Consider the following 17,807-nt stretch of genomic DNA (forward strand, 5'->3'; position numbering starts at 1 on the left):
AAAATAAAAATAAAAAAAATAATAATACACCATGCATTAAAACCTGTAATGTAAAACTGAAATCACCCATACCACAAAATGAAAACGTCTTGTTTTAGGATCCCAACTGGTTCACAGTTAAGAGGCCTCCGGGAGGTGACCGGAGGGCCGATTAAGAATAAGCATTTTATGTGAGGGGACATACAAGTAAGTGGTCATTACTCTTTTACATGAGCTTAAATCTGCAAACTGAATTTCAAAGCAAAAAAAATGCACTCTACTCCCTGAAAAAAAATTCTCACAATAGTATTTCTTTAAAAGACAAAAACAAAACAAAAAGGTAATGCTGGAAACTGACCAAATGCTAAAGGATTCCAGAATCTTAACTATACAATTCCATGTAGGGGGGCAGACATTTCTTTTCAAGTCAGTCTGAAATAAGGAACAAGTTAAGCAGTTGGTCCACAGCCAACTAACTACTAAAACGTAGTTACTAAATATTCTCAAAGGCACTTACAGAAAGGATCATTAAGTGAACCTTAAACCTATTTAAAGCTTTACTATAACAACAAAAAATTATATGAAGGTATGAAATCAGGGACCTGTATAAATGATCTTCCTTATTTTCCCCTCCAGCTGTGCTTGGGGATGCAAAGGAATTTGATTTAGTATTGCTATGCAGTACTTCCAACATTCAGTCATCTTCCTAAGCTAATCAGAATCCTCACATGGCTTTCTTCAATCTTGCACAATAGAGACATTGCTCAAATACAACTGGGTGGTATGTGGTGGGGGTGGGGGAGTATGGTGAAATTCAGCAACTCCATAACCATTCTTCTCTCTAAATAGAAATTGACATTAAGCCTACTGTTAATAGCAACAACAGAGAGCACAGTGAAGAATTACACAAATGCTGTGATCACAATACTGTAATATATGGTTACAGAAATCCACACACACATATAATGGGATGAGATAAACACAATTCTTCAGCGCGCACTGCAGAATATGATGCCAGACAGAAGAATATTAGCACGAAAAAAGTAAAAATAGCATTCTACATGCACAGCTGGTAGACTGGGTTAACAATTCTACCAACTCAAGACTAACAGCTAATTTGTTAACTAATTGAACGTTAAAAATTACCACCACCACCAACCCCACCAACCACCACCAATTTTTAATTTAAAGGAAGAAATCAAAAAATCATCTGATAACTTATTTTGTTCAGCAAAAGGGAACCAACCAATCTGGAAGCCTCATCTACTCAAGCAAACAAGCTCCGGGAGGTTCCCTGGTGCGATGTGACAAAGGTCCCAGTGACTTGCTGTAATGAGAAGATCCCAGGATGCGGGATGTGAAACTTGTTTTACCAACACACTACAGCCTTGCCTTAGGACAAGCTGACCTAGGGCAGCTGAGATTTGCAGTGTTTTGAGAAAACTACTTCTGCTTCAGAGCCTTTTATAAACTGCCTTTGTAACTGGTATCAACACAAGTCAAAAAAATGGAAGCCACTTTCACAAAACAGAAAAGTCAGTTAACTTCTGTAAGCAGTTACTACTAGTTACGCCATTACACAAACAGAAGCAACAACACACACACACAAACAAACAGCAGCGGTCTGCCCAAGGGCCACAACTGCAAGCAGCGGTAACCAGAAGACCCTCAAGACGACAGAATGTTTACGAGAGAGTTTAATTGAAGGAACACATTTCACTCGTGTATGTATGTAGAAAAGAGAGGGCTTGAAGATTCTTAAAGAGAATACAAAAAGGCTATCTTCTGGGTCTCACTGTGCCTTAGCACTTTCTTGTTTTTGGTACACTGGGAATGGTAGATGTTGAAATGAGTGTTAATGGGTCTGAACTGACTTCAACAAGTAAAACTCCAACAGGCAAAGATGAAGGGCAAGCACTTCAAGGTGACCACCGACCTCAAATTCCTCATCTGAAAAACGAGAGGGTTGGACTAGGTATTTCTAAAGTTCCTTTCGTGTTCTTTCAACCTTTCTATAAAAACTAAGAAAACAAACAGTCTAAGACGACATTGCACACTCTCGTACCCCAAAATGATACTTGTACTCAATTCAAGGGAACTCTTACGATTTTAATGCCACATCAAGTTAAGTCTACCTCTGGGCAGCTGGCTTGGTTACATACAGTTGCAATGTCTGTACTCCCTGCTAGGCATCTGTGCCCTATTTCCTATGTCAAAAAAAAAAGAAATGCAGGGATCTCTCTAGGGTGAGCTCATCACTCATTACAGAGTACTGAGTTTTAGAACCTTCAAGTATTAACACCTTACACTTACACTTACCTTAAAAAAAAAAAAAAAGAAAAGAAAAGAAAAAAGAAAGAAAAAAAGTAACCATCAGAAAGTTACTCTGAGAAAATGTTCTTGTATCCACAGGAAAATGTGAGGGTGGAGATGGGGTAGGAAAGCATATTTTTCGCCCAAGTTCTATTTAATAGCTCCTGAGAAACAACACTATGTGCCACACAATGTCATGTCATGTTAGAGACGTAGGAATGTAGTGGAATGTGACAGATAATCCACAAACGAGAGTTTGCTGCTGTTTGTTATAAAACCCCATTGATTAAGATCCATGAATCTTAGAGGAAGGAAATAAATAAAGCCTAAAAAGTAAAAGCTCTTACTGGTCAAATCTTCTTATCCCATTTTACCTTCAGTAACAAACTTCAAGCCAAGTACATTGAACAAAGTCCAAAGTCCCATCTCTTGTCTCAAAAAATCCTTCAAGTCAGAGTTCAGACATTACTTCTCCTCCACAGCAAAGTCTGGGCAGTACTCCAAAATCAAACAGCAGTATTTCTGCAGCAAAATGAGTACAGTGGAACCTGAAGTGGCATAAAGACTTGTTACTTCAGGCCAGATGGATGCCATTTGGGGACAAAATTTATGAAAGCCTTTAGGGTTTCAGAGCTCTTTGGAGTTCAGAATGATGGATGATAGGACTGTGGACTTGTTGCAATTTTCCTTCCAAATGAAAAGATGTTAAGACACCCTCCTGACTGTGCTATGATGCCAGGTAATGGGATAAGGACTTTCATCTATTTTTAAACCATAAAATACTTCTAGAACGTCTGAAATGTACAACCTCTCAGTGGAGTAACCAGTATTATTAAAAACAATGCTGTAGAGGATGTGTAATGACATGAAAAAAAATGTTCATAAAAGAAAAAGCAGTTTAGAAAATAGTATTACTACATGATCCCATTTTTTTAATTTAAAAAAGGGAGTGGATATGTATATCACAGGAGGGTAAAAATCAAAACACATGGTGATCATGAAAGGCTGACAAAATCACAGACCCTTTATTTTTGCCTATTTGTTATTTTCTCAATTTTCTACAGTGAATACTTTTAAACAGAAAAAAAACAAAACTCACCTTGAAACTGACAGACTTAACTGGAATTAGACACACTACTTAAAAGTTCTTACCTCCGATGATAGAGATATATTACAGGAAAATAGAAGAAATGTTTCTGTTTTCTGCATTTCCCCTGGTTCCACCAACAGTTAATTGCCACAAACAACACCTGCAAGTCAAAGAAGGTCTCAAATGACTATAAATAACAACTGAAAATTTACCAAGGTTTAAAACATTAAATTATAGAAATGGAACTATTCCTCTCTGAAACAGAAAGTATGAAAAAAATTATTTTGAGTGTTCAAAGAAGGTCATCATTTACCACTACAGTGAAAAAGAAAGACTCTTATCTACAGTGTCCAGCTAGGACTCTGAATATTTTGGAGTCTGTCCCAAGAGGAATGCTTTAGATTCTGAAGTGAATGAACACCAACAAACTTTTTCTAAGCATGAATACACTAAAACTTAGTAGAAGGAGACATCTTTCGATAGTCAAACTGAGCATCTGAGAATGAAAAAAATCTTTACAAATGAAATACCACAAATTTCAAAGGAACATTTTTAAAGACTATATTAAAAACTAATAAAGATAATAGATGATTAAAGCTATACTCTAAAATGTACTATCAGATATTAAAAATATGGACTAAATATACATTCATTGGTAGATGCTGAAGTATTTAAAGAGTAGTGTCCCAATGCCTGCAATTTACTTTGAAATGTACTCAAAATAAGACTGATTAATAGACTGGAGCAGAGTTTCTCAACTTTGGCAACACTGACATTTTGGGCTTGAACGTTACAGGTTTTTGTTGCCGTTGTTCTGTTTGTTCGTGTCATGCAGGACTGTCCCACACACTAGACGCAAGATGGTATAGGATCCCTGGCCTCTACCCATTAGATGCCAGCAGCATCTCCCTCTCAAGTGGTAACAACCAAAAATCTCTCCAGACAGAGACAAAACTGTCTCTAGTTGAAAGCCATGATAAATACATGACAAAACAAGCATAATAAAATGTTAATAGTAGAATTTAAGTGGCAGGTATTTGTAAAATTCTTTTACTTTTGCTATGTGTTTAAAATTTTTATAACAAAATACTGAAAAATATGAAGAGACTACAAATGGAAAGTCACTTTCAGGTTCCTTATACTCACTAGACAGCAATGCTGCACAAAACAGAAGAGAGTCTCAAGAATTCCTTTAATAGTCTATACAAAGGAAGAGCAACAGTATCTTTACTAAAAGCTGACGTCTCAAAAATAGGGCACCATCTATCATGTTTGCTAGTTTTATTAAGGAATGTTGCTCAGTTTTTGCCTTTTTCCAAAAATAAACCTGCTCCTTTTCCCTACTGAGAACACAGAACCGTAAGCTCTCAATTTAGAAGGAGCTATAAAAATCTTTGAGAAAAGCAGTGCCCATCAGTTGTGGATAGCACTGAAACCTCCACCACTTGTCCTGGGATCTTTAACAAACTGCTCGGCTCTCTAAGCCCAAGGTCCTGCTTCAGGAGAACGGGGCTACCAGCCTTCTGGCTGGTTGTGATGGCCGGGGAAGCTGTAGCACATGCAGTGGGCAGAGGCCGCCGTACTTATCCCACAATGCTCAGAACTGCTCTGCACAGGGAAGTCACCCCCATCATCCAGAGCAGTTTTAAATGTCCTGCCAAACACTGATGTTGGGGGAAATCTGTTTGCTATTATTCAAGCCCAGAACCCAACTCCATTTTATACGTGAATCCAAAGCATGGCTTTTGTGTTCACTGCACTTAAGAAGGCAACTTCTGTTTAATTGAGGGCAGAAAGTACTGTTTGGTTCAGAACTTTACCAAGAGCTGTTCACCACTTAGAAAAAAATCATATCACTGAGAGCAGTGTCCCCGTGGCACCTGAGTCGCCAACGCATCACACCTTTACGGGTCTCCACCTGTAACTGTCCTCTTCACAATGGTTCCACATGGAGGCACAGAGAACTAACTTGCCCAAGCATTTACATACTGAAGCACATATGATTTAATTATACAGCACGGTTTTTTTCCCCATCTTTATGTTACCCACCTTTATGTTGGTGCGTAAGATTGGCTATTTTGAAATTATATGTATAAGGAAGTTTGATCATCTATGAACTCGTTCTGAGGACAGAAAAAGGGACATCATAAAATACTTGTTGTATAAAAGACAACTGGGACCCGCTGGATTGAAACCACCGCCACACATAAGGCCTATGTATCAATTGCCTGCCTATCCCTCTTGTCTAGCACAAAGGTGGCATTCATTAAATATTTACTGAATATAGTTCTGGTCCAGGTATTTAAAAGGTCAGCCTGTTACACTGTAGTCATGATACACGTATTTCTCTTACGTAAAATAACTAATCAACAAAGATCAAATATATATTCAACAGGACTTTCAGTCTCCTCACCCCTTTCAGCACTGAAACCAAACAGCATGGCACCCTGAGATGAGCACTGGCTTGCATCACGAGGAACTGCAGAATCCGCTCCCTTTCCTGCCTCTAACCAACTATGACCATCACAATCAGAAATCCCACTTCTTTATAGAAGGCTCTGCAATTTACAAAGTAAGGCTCCTGGCCTTCACCCTGGCAAAATCAGCCATCTGGGTAAGTGTCCCTATGAGGACAATCAGCTCTGCACATGGACTGACAGTCATTTGATTCTTGGGTGAACGTCAGCATTACCTGGTCTGAAAGCTGACTTGCTGCTTGTTCAATTTCTGCCCTGGCGGCGATGGACTGTCCACACCACGGAGCGTAGAAGAACAGCAGCGCCACCTCCGAGTCCCGGCGAACGTGCTCTGCGTAGTCCAGCTGCCCCTGGAAGAGGTCAAGAACTGGAGACCTCGAGGAGAAAAAGCTGACAGGTGGCTTTGCTGGTATGATCACATCTTTTGCTCGGCTAAAAAAAAAGAGCAAACACAAACAAGATTGCTTAGTTTCTCTTCTTCTAACAACAAATTTGTGTGGAAGAAGAATGAAGCTTAAAAGAAAAAACTTTTGAATAAGAAAATGGAGTTCCCAAAACACTGTCCTGGAGCACAGAAGTAAAATTTTGTGCTAAGTTAAGGCAACATTTGGCTGAGAGAATGCAAGACATGAATAACGTGTTAAAAATGATTCTCTAACATTATCTCCCCAAGTGTGGGGTGGGAGGGTAGGGGAGAGCAGAAGAGAAGGGTGTCTGAATAACTCAGATTCTTGCCTTCTCCACCCAAGAAACTCCATCCTCATCTCTCTAAAGCCTTGCTCTCCACAGGAACCACTGATCTCCATGGCTTCAGGGCCACCGGTGAGCTCACTCAGAAATGAGCACACATGGGACCACTAATCAGCATAGAAAATGCTTACAATCAACTCACATTTAGTTTATTAGCTGGAGTTGGCCTGTACTCATCCAGGGCACTCAGGTAAAAGTAGTAATTAAATAAAAATGTAGATTTCTCCAAATATATATCATGATCCAAAGGTTAACAAAGATGAATAACAAAGCAACAGCCATTTAACTGAAAAAGTTTCCTGAGTATGTACTTGAAGTTCCCAAAAGGGAGAGGTCAGGAGGAGAAACAAAACACTGAGTAAGTGGTCAGAAGTCACAGAGCTGCCACTACTTTCCCCATCAAGACAAAAACGTCTTGGCTGAGGTTGCACCCTACCAAGTTAAAAAATCCTAGTAAACACACTAAGCTGTCCATATATCTGCACTAATGTGGTACAAAACCATTATAGCAGCTTGGCTGAGAAACCAATAGAGGAAATAAAAATGGAACCCTCAAAATATTCAGTTAACCCAGAAGAGGGCAGAAAAGAACCAAGAAAGGAATAAAGACCAGAAGGTACAAATGGAAAACAAACAGCCAGAAGGCAGACTTAAACCCAACCATATCAATAATTACATTAAACATAAAAGGACTAAACCCCCCAATTAAGAAGAGATTACCAGGCAGGAAAATGAAGCAAAACCCATATGATATCTAAAAAAACAAAAAATAAAAACCCACATTTTAAGCATAAAGACATAGACAGCATGAAAGCACAAGGATGGAAAAAGACAAACCACATAAACAGTAAGCATAAAAAAGCTAGAGTAACTCATTAGGTGAAAGGATAAATAAACTGGGGTGTATCCTTACAATTAAATGTTACTCAGCAATTAAAAAAAGAACTGATACATACTGTAACTGGAGAAGTTTCAAAATAATTATACTGAATGAAAAAAGCCAGATGCTAAAGAATATGTATAATATGAACACATTTATATGAACTTCCCAAACTGGCAAAACTATAATGAAATAAATCACATCAGTGGTTGTCTGGAGTTAGGAGTCAGGCGGGAAGACTGACTGCAGGAGGGGCACTGAGGAACAGTGCTGATGAGAAAAAAGCTTGGCTGATCTGTCACCTCCTCAGTGAGGACTACCCTGATGACTACCGAAGCAGGTAGCTCTCAAGTTTTTTCCTCTCAGCTTCCCCTTAGCTGCCTTCATAGCCCTCACCATAGTCTGTGACTTACTTATATTACCTGTTTATTAACTATCTGTTCTACCAGAGCATTAACTCCATGAGGGCAAGGACCCTGGCTCTCTGTCACTGTTAGATCCTCATTGTGCAGCAGTTCCTGGAACTATGAAGTTCAGTAATTTGTGAAATGAACAAACCTACCCTACTCATCTCACCTGAACACAGGTGAAAGCAAATTAAACACCAATCCATATAGACATATATTATTAAGAACAATCTGAAAGAATCAAAATGTTGGAAGGCCCATTTGCCTTACTAGGGATGAATCTAAGGATGACCTAATTGTATTCTAAGTTTATATGTGTTCAAATGAACCTGGTTTCTCAGAATATAGCAAAGTAGCAGGAAGGAGGAATAGGACGGAAGGCAATGCCAGCTCTGAGATAGGTATGCAGCAGCCAGCCAGATATTTAGAACCAAAAAAGAAAACACACAAATGCCCGAGGCCTAAGCTACTCTGAGAGCTCTGGGTCATTTAGTTTGAGGAAAAGAGTCCACACCCTTCTCTACATCTAGAAGGTGTCAGCTTTCTGAAATGAGACAGTTTTAAATATATTACTTCCCTATTTTAACCAAAAATTATTAACATCATAAAGTAATGCTATTAAAAGAGCAAATTTCCTGTTTATTCAAACTAACATTTTAACCCTGCAATCAGGGAGCTTTGTCTATGTAAAAGATCTTTACGACATGAAAAACTCAGTCACTGACACAATAATTCAAAAAAATGCTCACTGAGCAAATGTCACTGTGCTTCAGGCACTGCACTATAGGTACCAAAGCCACAGGAGGCGAACATGTGCTCTCAAGGGGCTGACTTTCTCAGGGAGGAAGACAGGCAAACAACCAAACCTGTAAACAAACACAAAACCACACAAAATGATCACGCTCTGCGGAAGAACTTAACAGGGTGATGTGACGGGGGACCCGGAAGCTCCTCGATGGGGTGATGGTCAGAGTAGTATCTTTTCAGCTGAGACCTGAGTGACACGAAGACAGTCATGCAGAGGGGAGGAAGGCCTGGCAGCAATTAAGTGACACATTTTCAACAGGTACAAAATTCTGCTCTGATTATTTTTCCACTATTCAAATCTCATGTTAAGTGTTCAATAACACAACCTGAGGGAAAACACAGGTCTGTGACATCCAAACAAAGGATAACCATCAACTTAGTATTGTTGCTCTGCATGTTCAGAACAGCTCAAGTAAGCGAGCCAGATAAACCTGTGGCCCATCAAAAGGCAAACATTAACCAGGCAAGAGAAACATATGCCTCTGCCTCATCAGAAACATTCACAAGTTTCCACTTAACTCCTCAGTTAGCTAGTTTTTGAGAAACTATACCTAGATCAAAGATTTCCTTCAGCTTTGAAGTCTAAGTCTCAGGCACCCAAAACTCAAGAGTTGGTCACAAACAAGGAAGGCCTGCTGCAACTCCCAAGTTTTGTATGAGATTCATACTCCTTCCAAAGAGGACCTGTAGCAGCTTTGCGATTACAAAAGGAAATAAAACAAAATGAATATATACCCATATAGATAAAGAGACAGATACACAAACATACACACAATTTTCTCCCTCCAAATCAGGGTAAAAACAAAGTGAGGCTCAAGTCAGGGAGAGTAAATGGATAGAAAGGCAAGTAGGACAGAGATTAAGTGCCCAGAAATGCACAATTATTAACAGCATTTCAACCCCAAACCAATCTTTTCTTAATGCTATCTGATTTGAACTCAGCTAAGCAACGAGACACTAAAGAGGGCTGTCACTTATTTCAGGCTTGGAACTATTAATAAAAATCAAGTTTTAAAAACTCTACTCTCCTTTAAGCCTCTGTCCTCGTTAACACAAAGATCTTAAAAGTAAAACGGAAAAGAGGGGCAGAAATGTTACAGTCAGTTGTAGGGCGGTAAAATAGTATCGTAACACCATTCAATCAAAGACGACTCTAAGAAAGCCAGCCTGAGTCTATTAAAAGAATGTCAAATTCGCCAGGGGCACAGAAAGGAGCTAGCCAGGCAAGCAGCCTGTTCACTGGCTCACTCCCCTTGTCCGAAGCAGGTGGGGATCTTGCTTGGTCTGCTCCAGTAACTGGATTTACACTCTTTCTTCTTCCTGAAATCTCAAAGGACTTTCATATCAAGTCATGTTGTCTCAGAACACTAGACATTATTACTACAGACAGATAAACTGATGCAAGTAAGCTCCCCACTCTTAGAAGAGAGAAAACCTCTCTCCCTAATTTGAACCCAAATAATTTCCACCTTGCAGTAGTCTGCCTTGTAAAACAATTTGTGTAATTTCCCTGTGCTGGACATGATAAAGAACAACATTAAGAACCTAGTTCCTCACAACATTGATTATAAATCAATAAAAAATGATTATTATAAATCAATAAAATGATTATAAATCAATAAAAATGATTATAAATCAATAAAAAATGTTAAAAAAAAAAAAAAAAAGAACCTAGTTCCTGATAAAAAAGGATTCAAATTCCAGGTCAGCCACTTAATAGGTGGATGTGATTTGGGGCAAGTTTTGCAACATGATCAAAGTGCCACTCCGTGTGTAAACTGGAAGGGTATACCCAGACTTTACTGGGGACTGAGACTTGAGTGATCCATACTAGGCTCTCAAATTATGGGTTAAACGAATAAATACATTCATGTAATCTGTAGTTCCCAAATAGGTGATTCTGTTCCCCAGGGGACATCTGGTACTGTCTAAAGACATTTTTGGTTGTGACATCTGGGGTGGGGGGCCAGGACTAGGGGGAGCTACTGGCATGTAGTAGGTAGAGGCCAGGGATGCTGCTAAACATCCCACAATGTATAGGAAGTCCCCCACAACAAAGAATTATCTGGCCCAAAATATCAACAGTACGGAGGCTGAGAAACCCTGCTGGTAGTACAGCACCTGGCAGATGGCAAACACTCAATGATAGTTGTAACTTACTACTTTCCACTACAATCCCCAATCCTTTGACATCTCTTTGACAACGGGAGCCACATGCTGTGTTTAACAGACTCAATAAAAATGTTTCCAGTTGAAATCCTCCTCTTGGCCAATATGCCAGTCAATGGCAACATAGATTTAAAAACTGGAGTCCCAGGAGATACTCTGTGGATTTGGCAGGCCAAAAGTACTCCTGAAATTTAAAGTAAATTTCCTAATTGTGTACTTTCCCAAAGAGAGACACGTTAATTTTCATTTTTCCTGCTCACTATGCTTCAGCCTACTCAGGCCTTCCTTCTAGTTTCAGGAAAACACCAGCCCTTTCCAGCCTCAGACCTCTGCACTCGCTGTTCCCTCTACCCTGCACACTTCCTCCAGATCGCCCCAACGCTGGCCCCTTCCTCTTCCTGGGTGAGTTTCCTATGTAGCTCCCTTAGGAAGGCCTTACTGCTTCACCCTCATCGATTCTATTTCCTGCACAGCACTTTCTGAAGCCCGTTAAAACTATATTAAATTTACTTGTTTACCGCCTGTATCACCCCATGAAACGGAGAGCAGGGACTTTTACCTTCATCGCTCACCTGGATGAGTGCTCCACACATAATAGGTGTGGATAAAGAATCGTTAGATTGCTGAGTGCATGAATTCTCAACGCCTGGGACGCTAATGGTCTGCACCTACCCAAGGAATAGGGAAAATAAAATGGGAGATAAATTAGGGTCCTACAGCCTGGGCGCACGCAAGTGACAGGTGCACCCCCAAGAAACTCCAACAGGTGACAAGCAACTCACAACCTTGCCCACCTTCGCTGGTACTAAAATAAGAGGAAAGGGCGCCGGGAAGCATCCCCAAACCTCGCCAAATGGCTGGCTGGCCGGGGAGGAAGGAAAGCGGCGAGCAGGGCCGCTTGGCGGAGGAGGGTTAAGTCCAACGCTCCAGGCAAAGTCAGGCCTGACTTCCCCAGAGGCCACTACGACCCTCGACCCTGAGGGCCTCAAGCCCGTCACGCGCCCCAGGCCGGCACGACGGGCTCCAGGCCGGGGACCAGGGGTTACGGACCGCCTCACCTGCAGGTGAACTTGAGGGCGAGGAGCAGCGCGCAGCCGAGCGCCACGGCCCCGCAGAGCAGCTCGGGCCGCCGGCGCGCCATGAGGGAGGCGCCGCGCAGTCCGCGGCGGAGCCGGCCCTCGGAGGACGCAGCCGGGGCCGGGCTGAAGGAGCCGGAGCCCGCGGGGCCGCCGCCGCCGCCACCCTCGTCCTCGGCGTCGTCGCTGCTGCTGCTGCCGCCGCCGCCGCGGCCTCCGCATTCCGACATTACATGCTCCCCGTCGCCGGCTTTATACCGCCGCCGCCGCCGTCGCCGCCTTGGGCCGGAGGGCCCGGCCCGGCCCGTCGCTCCCCAATCCCGCAGCTCGCGGAACCGGCTAACCCGGACCCTCCACGTCAGCCTGGCAGCCGCCACGGCGCCCGCCCCCGCGCAGGCGGCTCCGCCCCCACCCGCAGAGTCTGCGCGGACACCGCCTGGCAGCCCCGCCCCGCGGAGAGCCACGCCCTCTCGCTCAAGGATTCTGCGCAGACCCCTCCCCCGCCGGCATCGCCGCTGCCGCATGGTTACCCTACAGGCCCCACCCGGGTTCCTGCAGTTTGCGCAGGCGCCACCGTCGCCACGTGCCCGCCGCCCCGTCCGGGTCCACTGAATCTGCGCAGGCGCGGGCGCGTAGCTTCCCGCTACTCCTACCCCTGGTCTGCCCCGCGCTGACAAAAGCAGCTTCGGTTTCCCGGGAGTCCTCGTTTTGACCCTGTGAGTTTTAAGAGCCGTAACGGTGACAGCAGTCGTGTCTGATAGTGTTACTACAGGTCCCGGAGGACGTCCGTGCCGATTATTATCCCTGATTAACGGAAGGAAAACACGTACAGAGGCGAAAAATGCCCCCGGAACGAGGAATGAGGCTGGAAATATCATGGCCTCGGTTTACACATCTATAAAATGGGGGTGGCATCAGTACCGTCCTCACAAAGCTGCTTTGAGGATTTAATGAGTTAATTGATGGAAACTGCTGGGCTGATAGGGCATGCTCAATAAATCGTAGTTACCGTTGTCTCCCAGTATTCATGACCTGCATTAAGTGCTGTGAGCCCGAGCACCGTCTCCCAACACCAAGGCCCTGGGAGGAGGGTCTTTGCTGCCTGTACTCGCTTTACAGATTGGAAAACTGAGGCTTGGAAAAGCCACCTAACCGAGGCCATAAACCTGGTAGGCGAGGAATTAAGACTCAAAGGCAGTCCTCCCTGGTTAATTTAAGAAGCCGCCCCAGTGACCCACTGCTGACTAAATCCTCTAACTCTAAACGTTAGGTCCTTTCTAAGTAAGTTTTGTGATTAAAAACTACAAGTCGAGGAAGGATAAATTGTGATTTGAGAGTGACAGGAAGGGATTTCCCTGAGAGAGACGGACAAATGTACCTGGGGCAAAGAGAATGTTCATAATTACACACCTGCTGGGGCCGCAGATCAAGACTAGACCTCTGCTGTCAATAACTACATACCAGACAAATAAAACTCGGAGGGAACTAAGGCAGTATGATGCCACACAAAAAACAAAAAAACAGAAGTTGAGATGAGCCCCCATCTGTGCTGCAAGCCAGCCGAGTGACCCAGGTGCAAGGCTTCCAGGGATGTAAAACGTGCTATTAATGGCCACCTTGCTGAGTGGCCCAGAGCATTCAGTGTGTTAACCACAGAGGGCCAACGTGTTGGTAGCTAATATTCACCTGCCATTTTTGCTATTTGTTTTCTGTATCTCGTCTTTTTTTGTTCCTTCTTTACTCCCTCCTTTTGTATTAAGTGGATATTTTCCAAAACACCCTTTAATTCCTTTACTGATTTAAAACTTTTTTTTAAAGTTATATTCTTAGTGGTGGCTCTAGGGATTCAAAATACATTTTTTCAGAATCTATTTCAGATTTATACTAACTTAATTCTGGTAAGATATAGAAAATGCTCCAATGTAGCTCCATTTCCTCCTCTTTTATGCTATTACCACTCTTTTTAAAAATCTGTTACAAACCCAATAATATAGTGTTACATTATTATTTTATGTTTTATTATATTATTATCTTGTTTTAAGCTAAGAAGAAAAAATGTGTTTAAGAAAAATTTAAAAAATACAGTAACTTTATTTACCATTTCTAGTTCTTTTGATTTCTTTGTGTAGATTTGAGTTACATGATATATTACTAACAAGAACAAATATGGTCCAAAGTCACCGATACTCATTCACTGTACGTTACTAGGACAGAGTCCACCCTATGCTTCTATAAGACACCTGTTGTTTGCACGGGCCTTTATAAGGTTCAAAGTACTTTTGCTCCTTGTGGGTTATCTCCTAATACCCATATCTTATGTCAGTGCAGGGCAGGGTCCCACAGGCCAGGAGACCACCCTGGATCGGTAAAAGAATGTTTCCTTTACTTTTCTCTTTCAAGACCTCTGGCTGCTGCTCTGGCACCAGATTTTCTTCTGAAACAATGATAAATTCATTTCAGAATACTCCAGGCCATCTGGGTCAGGTGGCACTACTCTTGAAGGTTAGGTCTGCCCTAACTTGTCCACATCAACCAGTAGCTAAACTTTCATGGCCACTTTTTTATACCATTATTTAGGTGGCAGCATTTGAGTAGGGGGCAGGGGGGAGATATATCTCCCAAGTATTAATCCTTTATTAGGACCAAAGAGAAATAATGCTTGTTGACTTATTTTTTTAATCAGCGCTCTTTTCCTTTTTTTCATGTGCAAATAATCATCATTTCCCCCCTGCCCAAAATTTTATAATTCTGTTTCTAACTGTCTCATTTCTACTGTTTCTAAGCCAGATCTGGTTATTTTTAAGAGTGAGTTATGATGGTAAATCAGAAAGCAATGATACCCACTTGCTTCAAATATTTTATTCTACTTTGTCCTTTCACCGGTTTCCTTAAATCTTAGTCTCTGGTTTGGTATTCTGTCAGTGTTTCTTACACAAGAAAACTCATATTTTATACTCTGTAGTTTCAACTAACTTTTTAAAATTGAAGTATAGTTGATTTACAATATTGTGTTGATTTCAGGTATACAGCATAGTAATTCGATTATATTCCATTATAGATTAGTACAAGATATTGAATATAATTCTCTGTGCTATACAGTAAATCCTTGTTGCTTATCTATTTTATGTATAGTTTGTATTTCTTGATCCCTTACTACTAATTTGTTCCTCCCCACCTCCCTCTCCTCTTTGGTAACCATAAGTTTGTTTTCTATGTCTGTAAATCTGTTTCTGTTTTGTATATAGATTCGTTTGTATTATATTTTAGATTCCACATGTAAGTGATATCATATAGTATTTGTCTTTCTGACTTATTTCACTAAGCATAATATTCTCTAGGTCCATCCATGTTGCTTTAAATGGCAATATTTCATGCTTTTTTATGACTGAGTTAATATTCCTATATATGTATGGTATATATACACACATATAGTGCTTGTTAATTGTTAAAGCTTCCAGGCACTTACTTACCAAACAGGATGTGCCTAACAAGGTACAGGTTGGCAGGTAACCAGGAGGGAGCCCACACCTTAAGCCTGGGTAAATCTGGACAATGGTGCTATTTCTTGGAGACTTTGTATCAAGATTCTAGAGCTCGCTTTCCAGAAATTGGCATTTGTCCCTTGCAACAAATACTCACAAGAAACCCATATTATATTATCTCTAGGTCAACAAAGGAGTGTTTGAACCTGCACCAAGTCCCCAGGGAACATGCTCTCCTTCAGTTTTCCAATTGATGTAGGTCCCTGGAACTAGGTGGAAATACAAACAGTCCTCAAAGAGCAGATGGCTGGCCCTGGGAAGGGTGAGGGTGAGAAGGGTGAGCACTTCTGGCACCAAGCTGCCCACCTAGGATGTTTCCATCATGGGTGGGAGGACTGGGCAGAGGAAGGAGTCCTGAGCATGGTCAGGATCCACCTGCCACCTCCCACAGGCCGCTCCAGGGCTGATGGGGGCAGCTCATTGCAGCCAGCAACTTGCATGTGAACTTTTCCTATTCACAAGAGCCAGAAAGGGTAAACAACCCAAATGCCCATCAACAAAGGAATGGATAAACAAAATGTGGTAGATCTGTGAAATGGAGTATTATTCGGGAATGAAGGAATGAAGTACCAATACATGCCACAGTGCGGATGAACCTTGAAAAGGTTATGCTCAGTGAAAGAAGTCAGATACAAAAGCGGGCCACACAGTCTATGATTCTACTGATACAAAATGTCCAGCATAGGCAAATCCATAGACAGCAAGCAGCTTAGAGGTTGCCTACAGCTTGAAAAGCAGAGGGAGTGGATAGACTGGGATGTGGGTTTGGTTTTGTTTCGTTTCTAGGTAATGAAATATTCTAAAATTCATTGCAGTGATTGTAGCACATTTGGAATCTACTAAAAACCATGGATTTGTGTTTTAAAAGGGTAGTTATTCGAATTGAATCTCAATTTGTTAAATGTTGAGAAAAAAACCCACCCTCTGGAGATAAACATACAAGTCGACACACTAATTGTCAGTTTCCCCTGCTATTAATATTGGGGTTTTGTTCCTTTGTCCCCTCCACCACCACCCCGCCACACCACTCTCTCCTCCTTGCCTCTTGGATAGGGGTGTGGCTTCACCCTGGAATTAGCATTGACCCCCTGATGCTGCGGCCATCAGGGTTCTTAGCTGAAACCAGAGCAAGAAACTGGGTGATGGAGGTAGAAATGAAATTTACTGAAAAGATGGGTCAGAGCATAGAGAACTGTGAGAAAGCTGAAGCACAGAAAATTCGGAGTGGGGGTGGGGGCAGGGTGAAAAACAAAAAAATTCTCATCTTAACCAGTCACAGGATTTCAAACTTTAAGTTTCTAGCCCAGATCCCAAAGGTTAAGACAACCAGCTTTTAAATCTGCAAGCGAAAACAGGGACAACTTTTTACCATCTATTCTCTCTGGAAAAAGAGGACAAAAAGAGTTTGGAAGTACGGAGGAGAAAAATGTAATGAAGACCATCAGACTAGGAAGACCTAGCAGAATTATAACATTGCCAGTCTGTTCTGCAGAACACTCCGAACAGATGACTTATTTGGCAAATAAGATACACTCCTAATGCACCTGCCAAATAAAACTGGTCCCAGCTGCCTTCCACACAGGGAGGGAAACCCATCTCCCTCCCGCTGTCTTCGAGGAGCCGCGTCTGGTTCTGCTGAGCGCCCACTTCCCTCTCATCTCACTACTTGCAGCCACACCCTTCCCTCCACCCAGGCTGGACTCAACTCAGAACAAAGGCCCTTTTCTGTTTGCTCCAAACCCCACTGACTCAAGGTTGTCATGAGAAAGTGGGTTTTGGGTTCGTCAGCCCTTCCCTCCGACTCCCACCCCCAAGAAGTCCTCTGCACTGGAACCTCCTCCTCATGGGGTGGCGGGCCCACGCCCGGCGATGACTCTTCTCCCTAGCTCGCCCGGTCAGGAGCAGGTCAGGAGCAGGTCTGGCTCTCAGAGGACAGCTCAGCCCTTTCTTTGTCTCTGCCAGCCCGTCCTGACCATGCCTTCACTGGTCTTTCAACAACCAAAACGGCCCTCTAGAGGGCGTTGTGCTAGATAATTGTCTCCGTGGAATCCCACAGCCCGCGTCTTAGCTGACCGTGGGTCTCCCTGTGGTCATTCATCTGAGTGAAACACAGAAGGGCCCCCAGAGGAGTTGGCATGTCGATCAATAAGAGAACCTTTGAGCAACCCGAACCAGGAGGAGAACGGGACAGAGTGAAAGTTGCCACCATGTCCCTCTAACTTACCTTTTGTCACGAATTGCTTAAATAAAAGGTTAAAGTTTAGTACCTCATTTCAAAAATTCTTTGTGGGGAAAGGATTACACCAAAAAAATGAAA

General features: G+C 42.4%; 1 protein-coding gene across 4 annotated transcripts in view; it reads right to left on the reverse strand.

Annotated features, from left to right (window-relative positions):
• Positions 1-12,331, reverse strand: part of TXNDC11 (thioredoxin domain containing 11) — a 55,828-nt gene extending 43,497 nt beyond the window's left edge. For 2 of the 4 annotated variants that reach the window (XM_045521726.2, XM_074346808.1), the window contains exons 1-2: positions 6,075-6,214; positions 3,445-3,542 (exon numbers count right to left, since the gene is read on the reverse strand). In XM_045521726.2, coding sequence (XP_045377682.2) covers positions 3,445-3,501 — 57 coding nt within the window. In that variant the 5' untranslated portion in view covers positions 3,502-3,542; positions 6,075-6,214. Of the gene's footprint in view, positions 1-3,444; positions 3,543-6,074; positions 6,292-11,930 lie in introns of those variants that run through there. The other 2 variants (XM_074346807.1, XM_010961738.3) reach the window with 2 other exon arrangements.
• Between the last annotated feature and the right edge of the window lie 5,476 nt (positions 12,332-17,807).

Source organism: Camelus bactrianus, chromosome 18 (assembly GCF_048773025.1).
Source record: "Camelus bactrianus isolate YW-2024 breed Bactrian camel chromosome 18, ASM4877302v1, whole genome shotgun sequence".
Lineage (NCBI taxonomy): Eukaryota > Metazoa > Chordata > Mammalia > Artiodactyla > Camelidae > Camelus > Camelus bactrianus.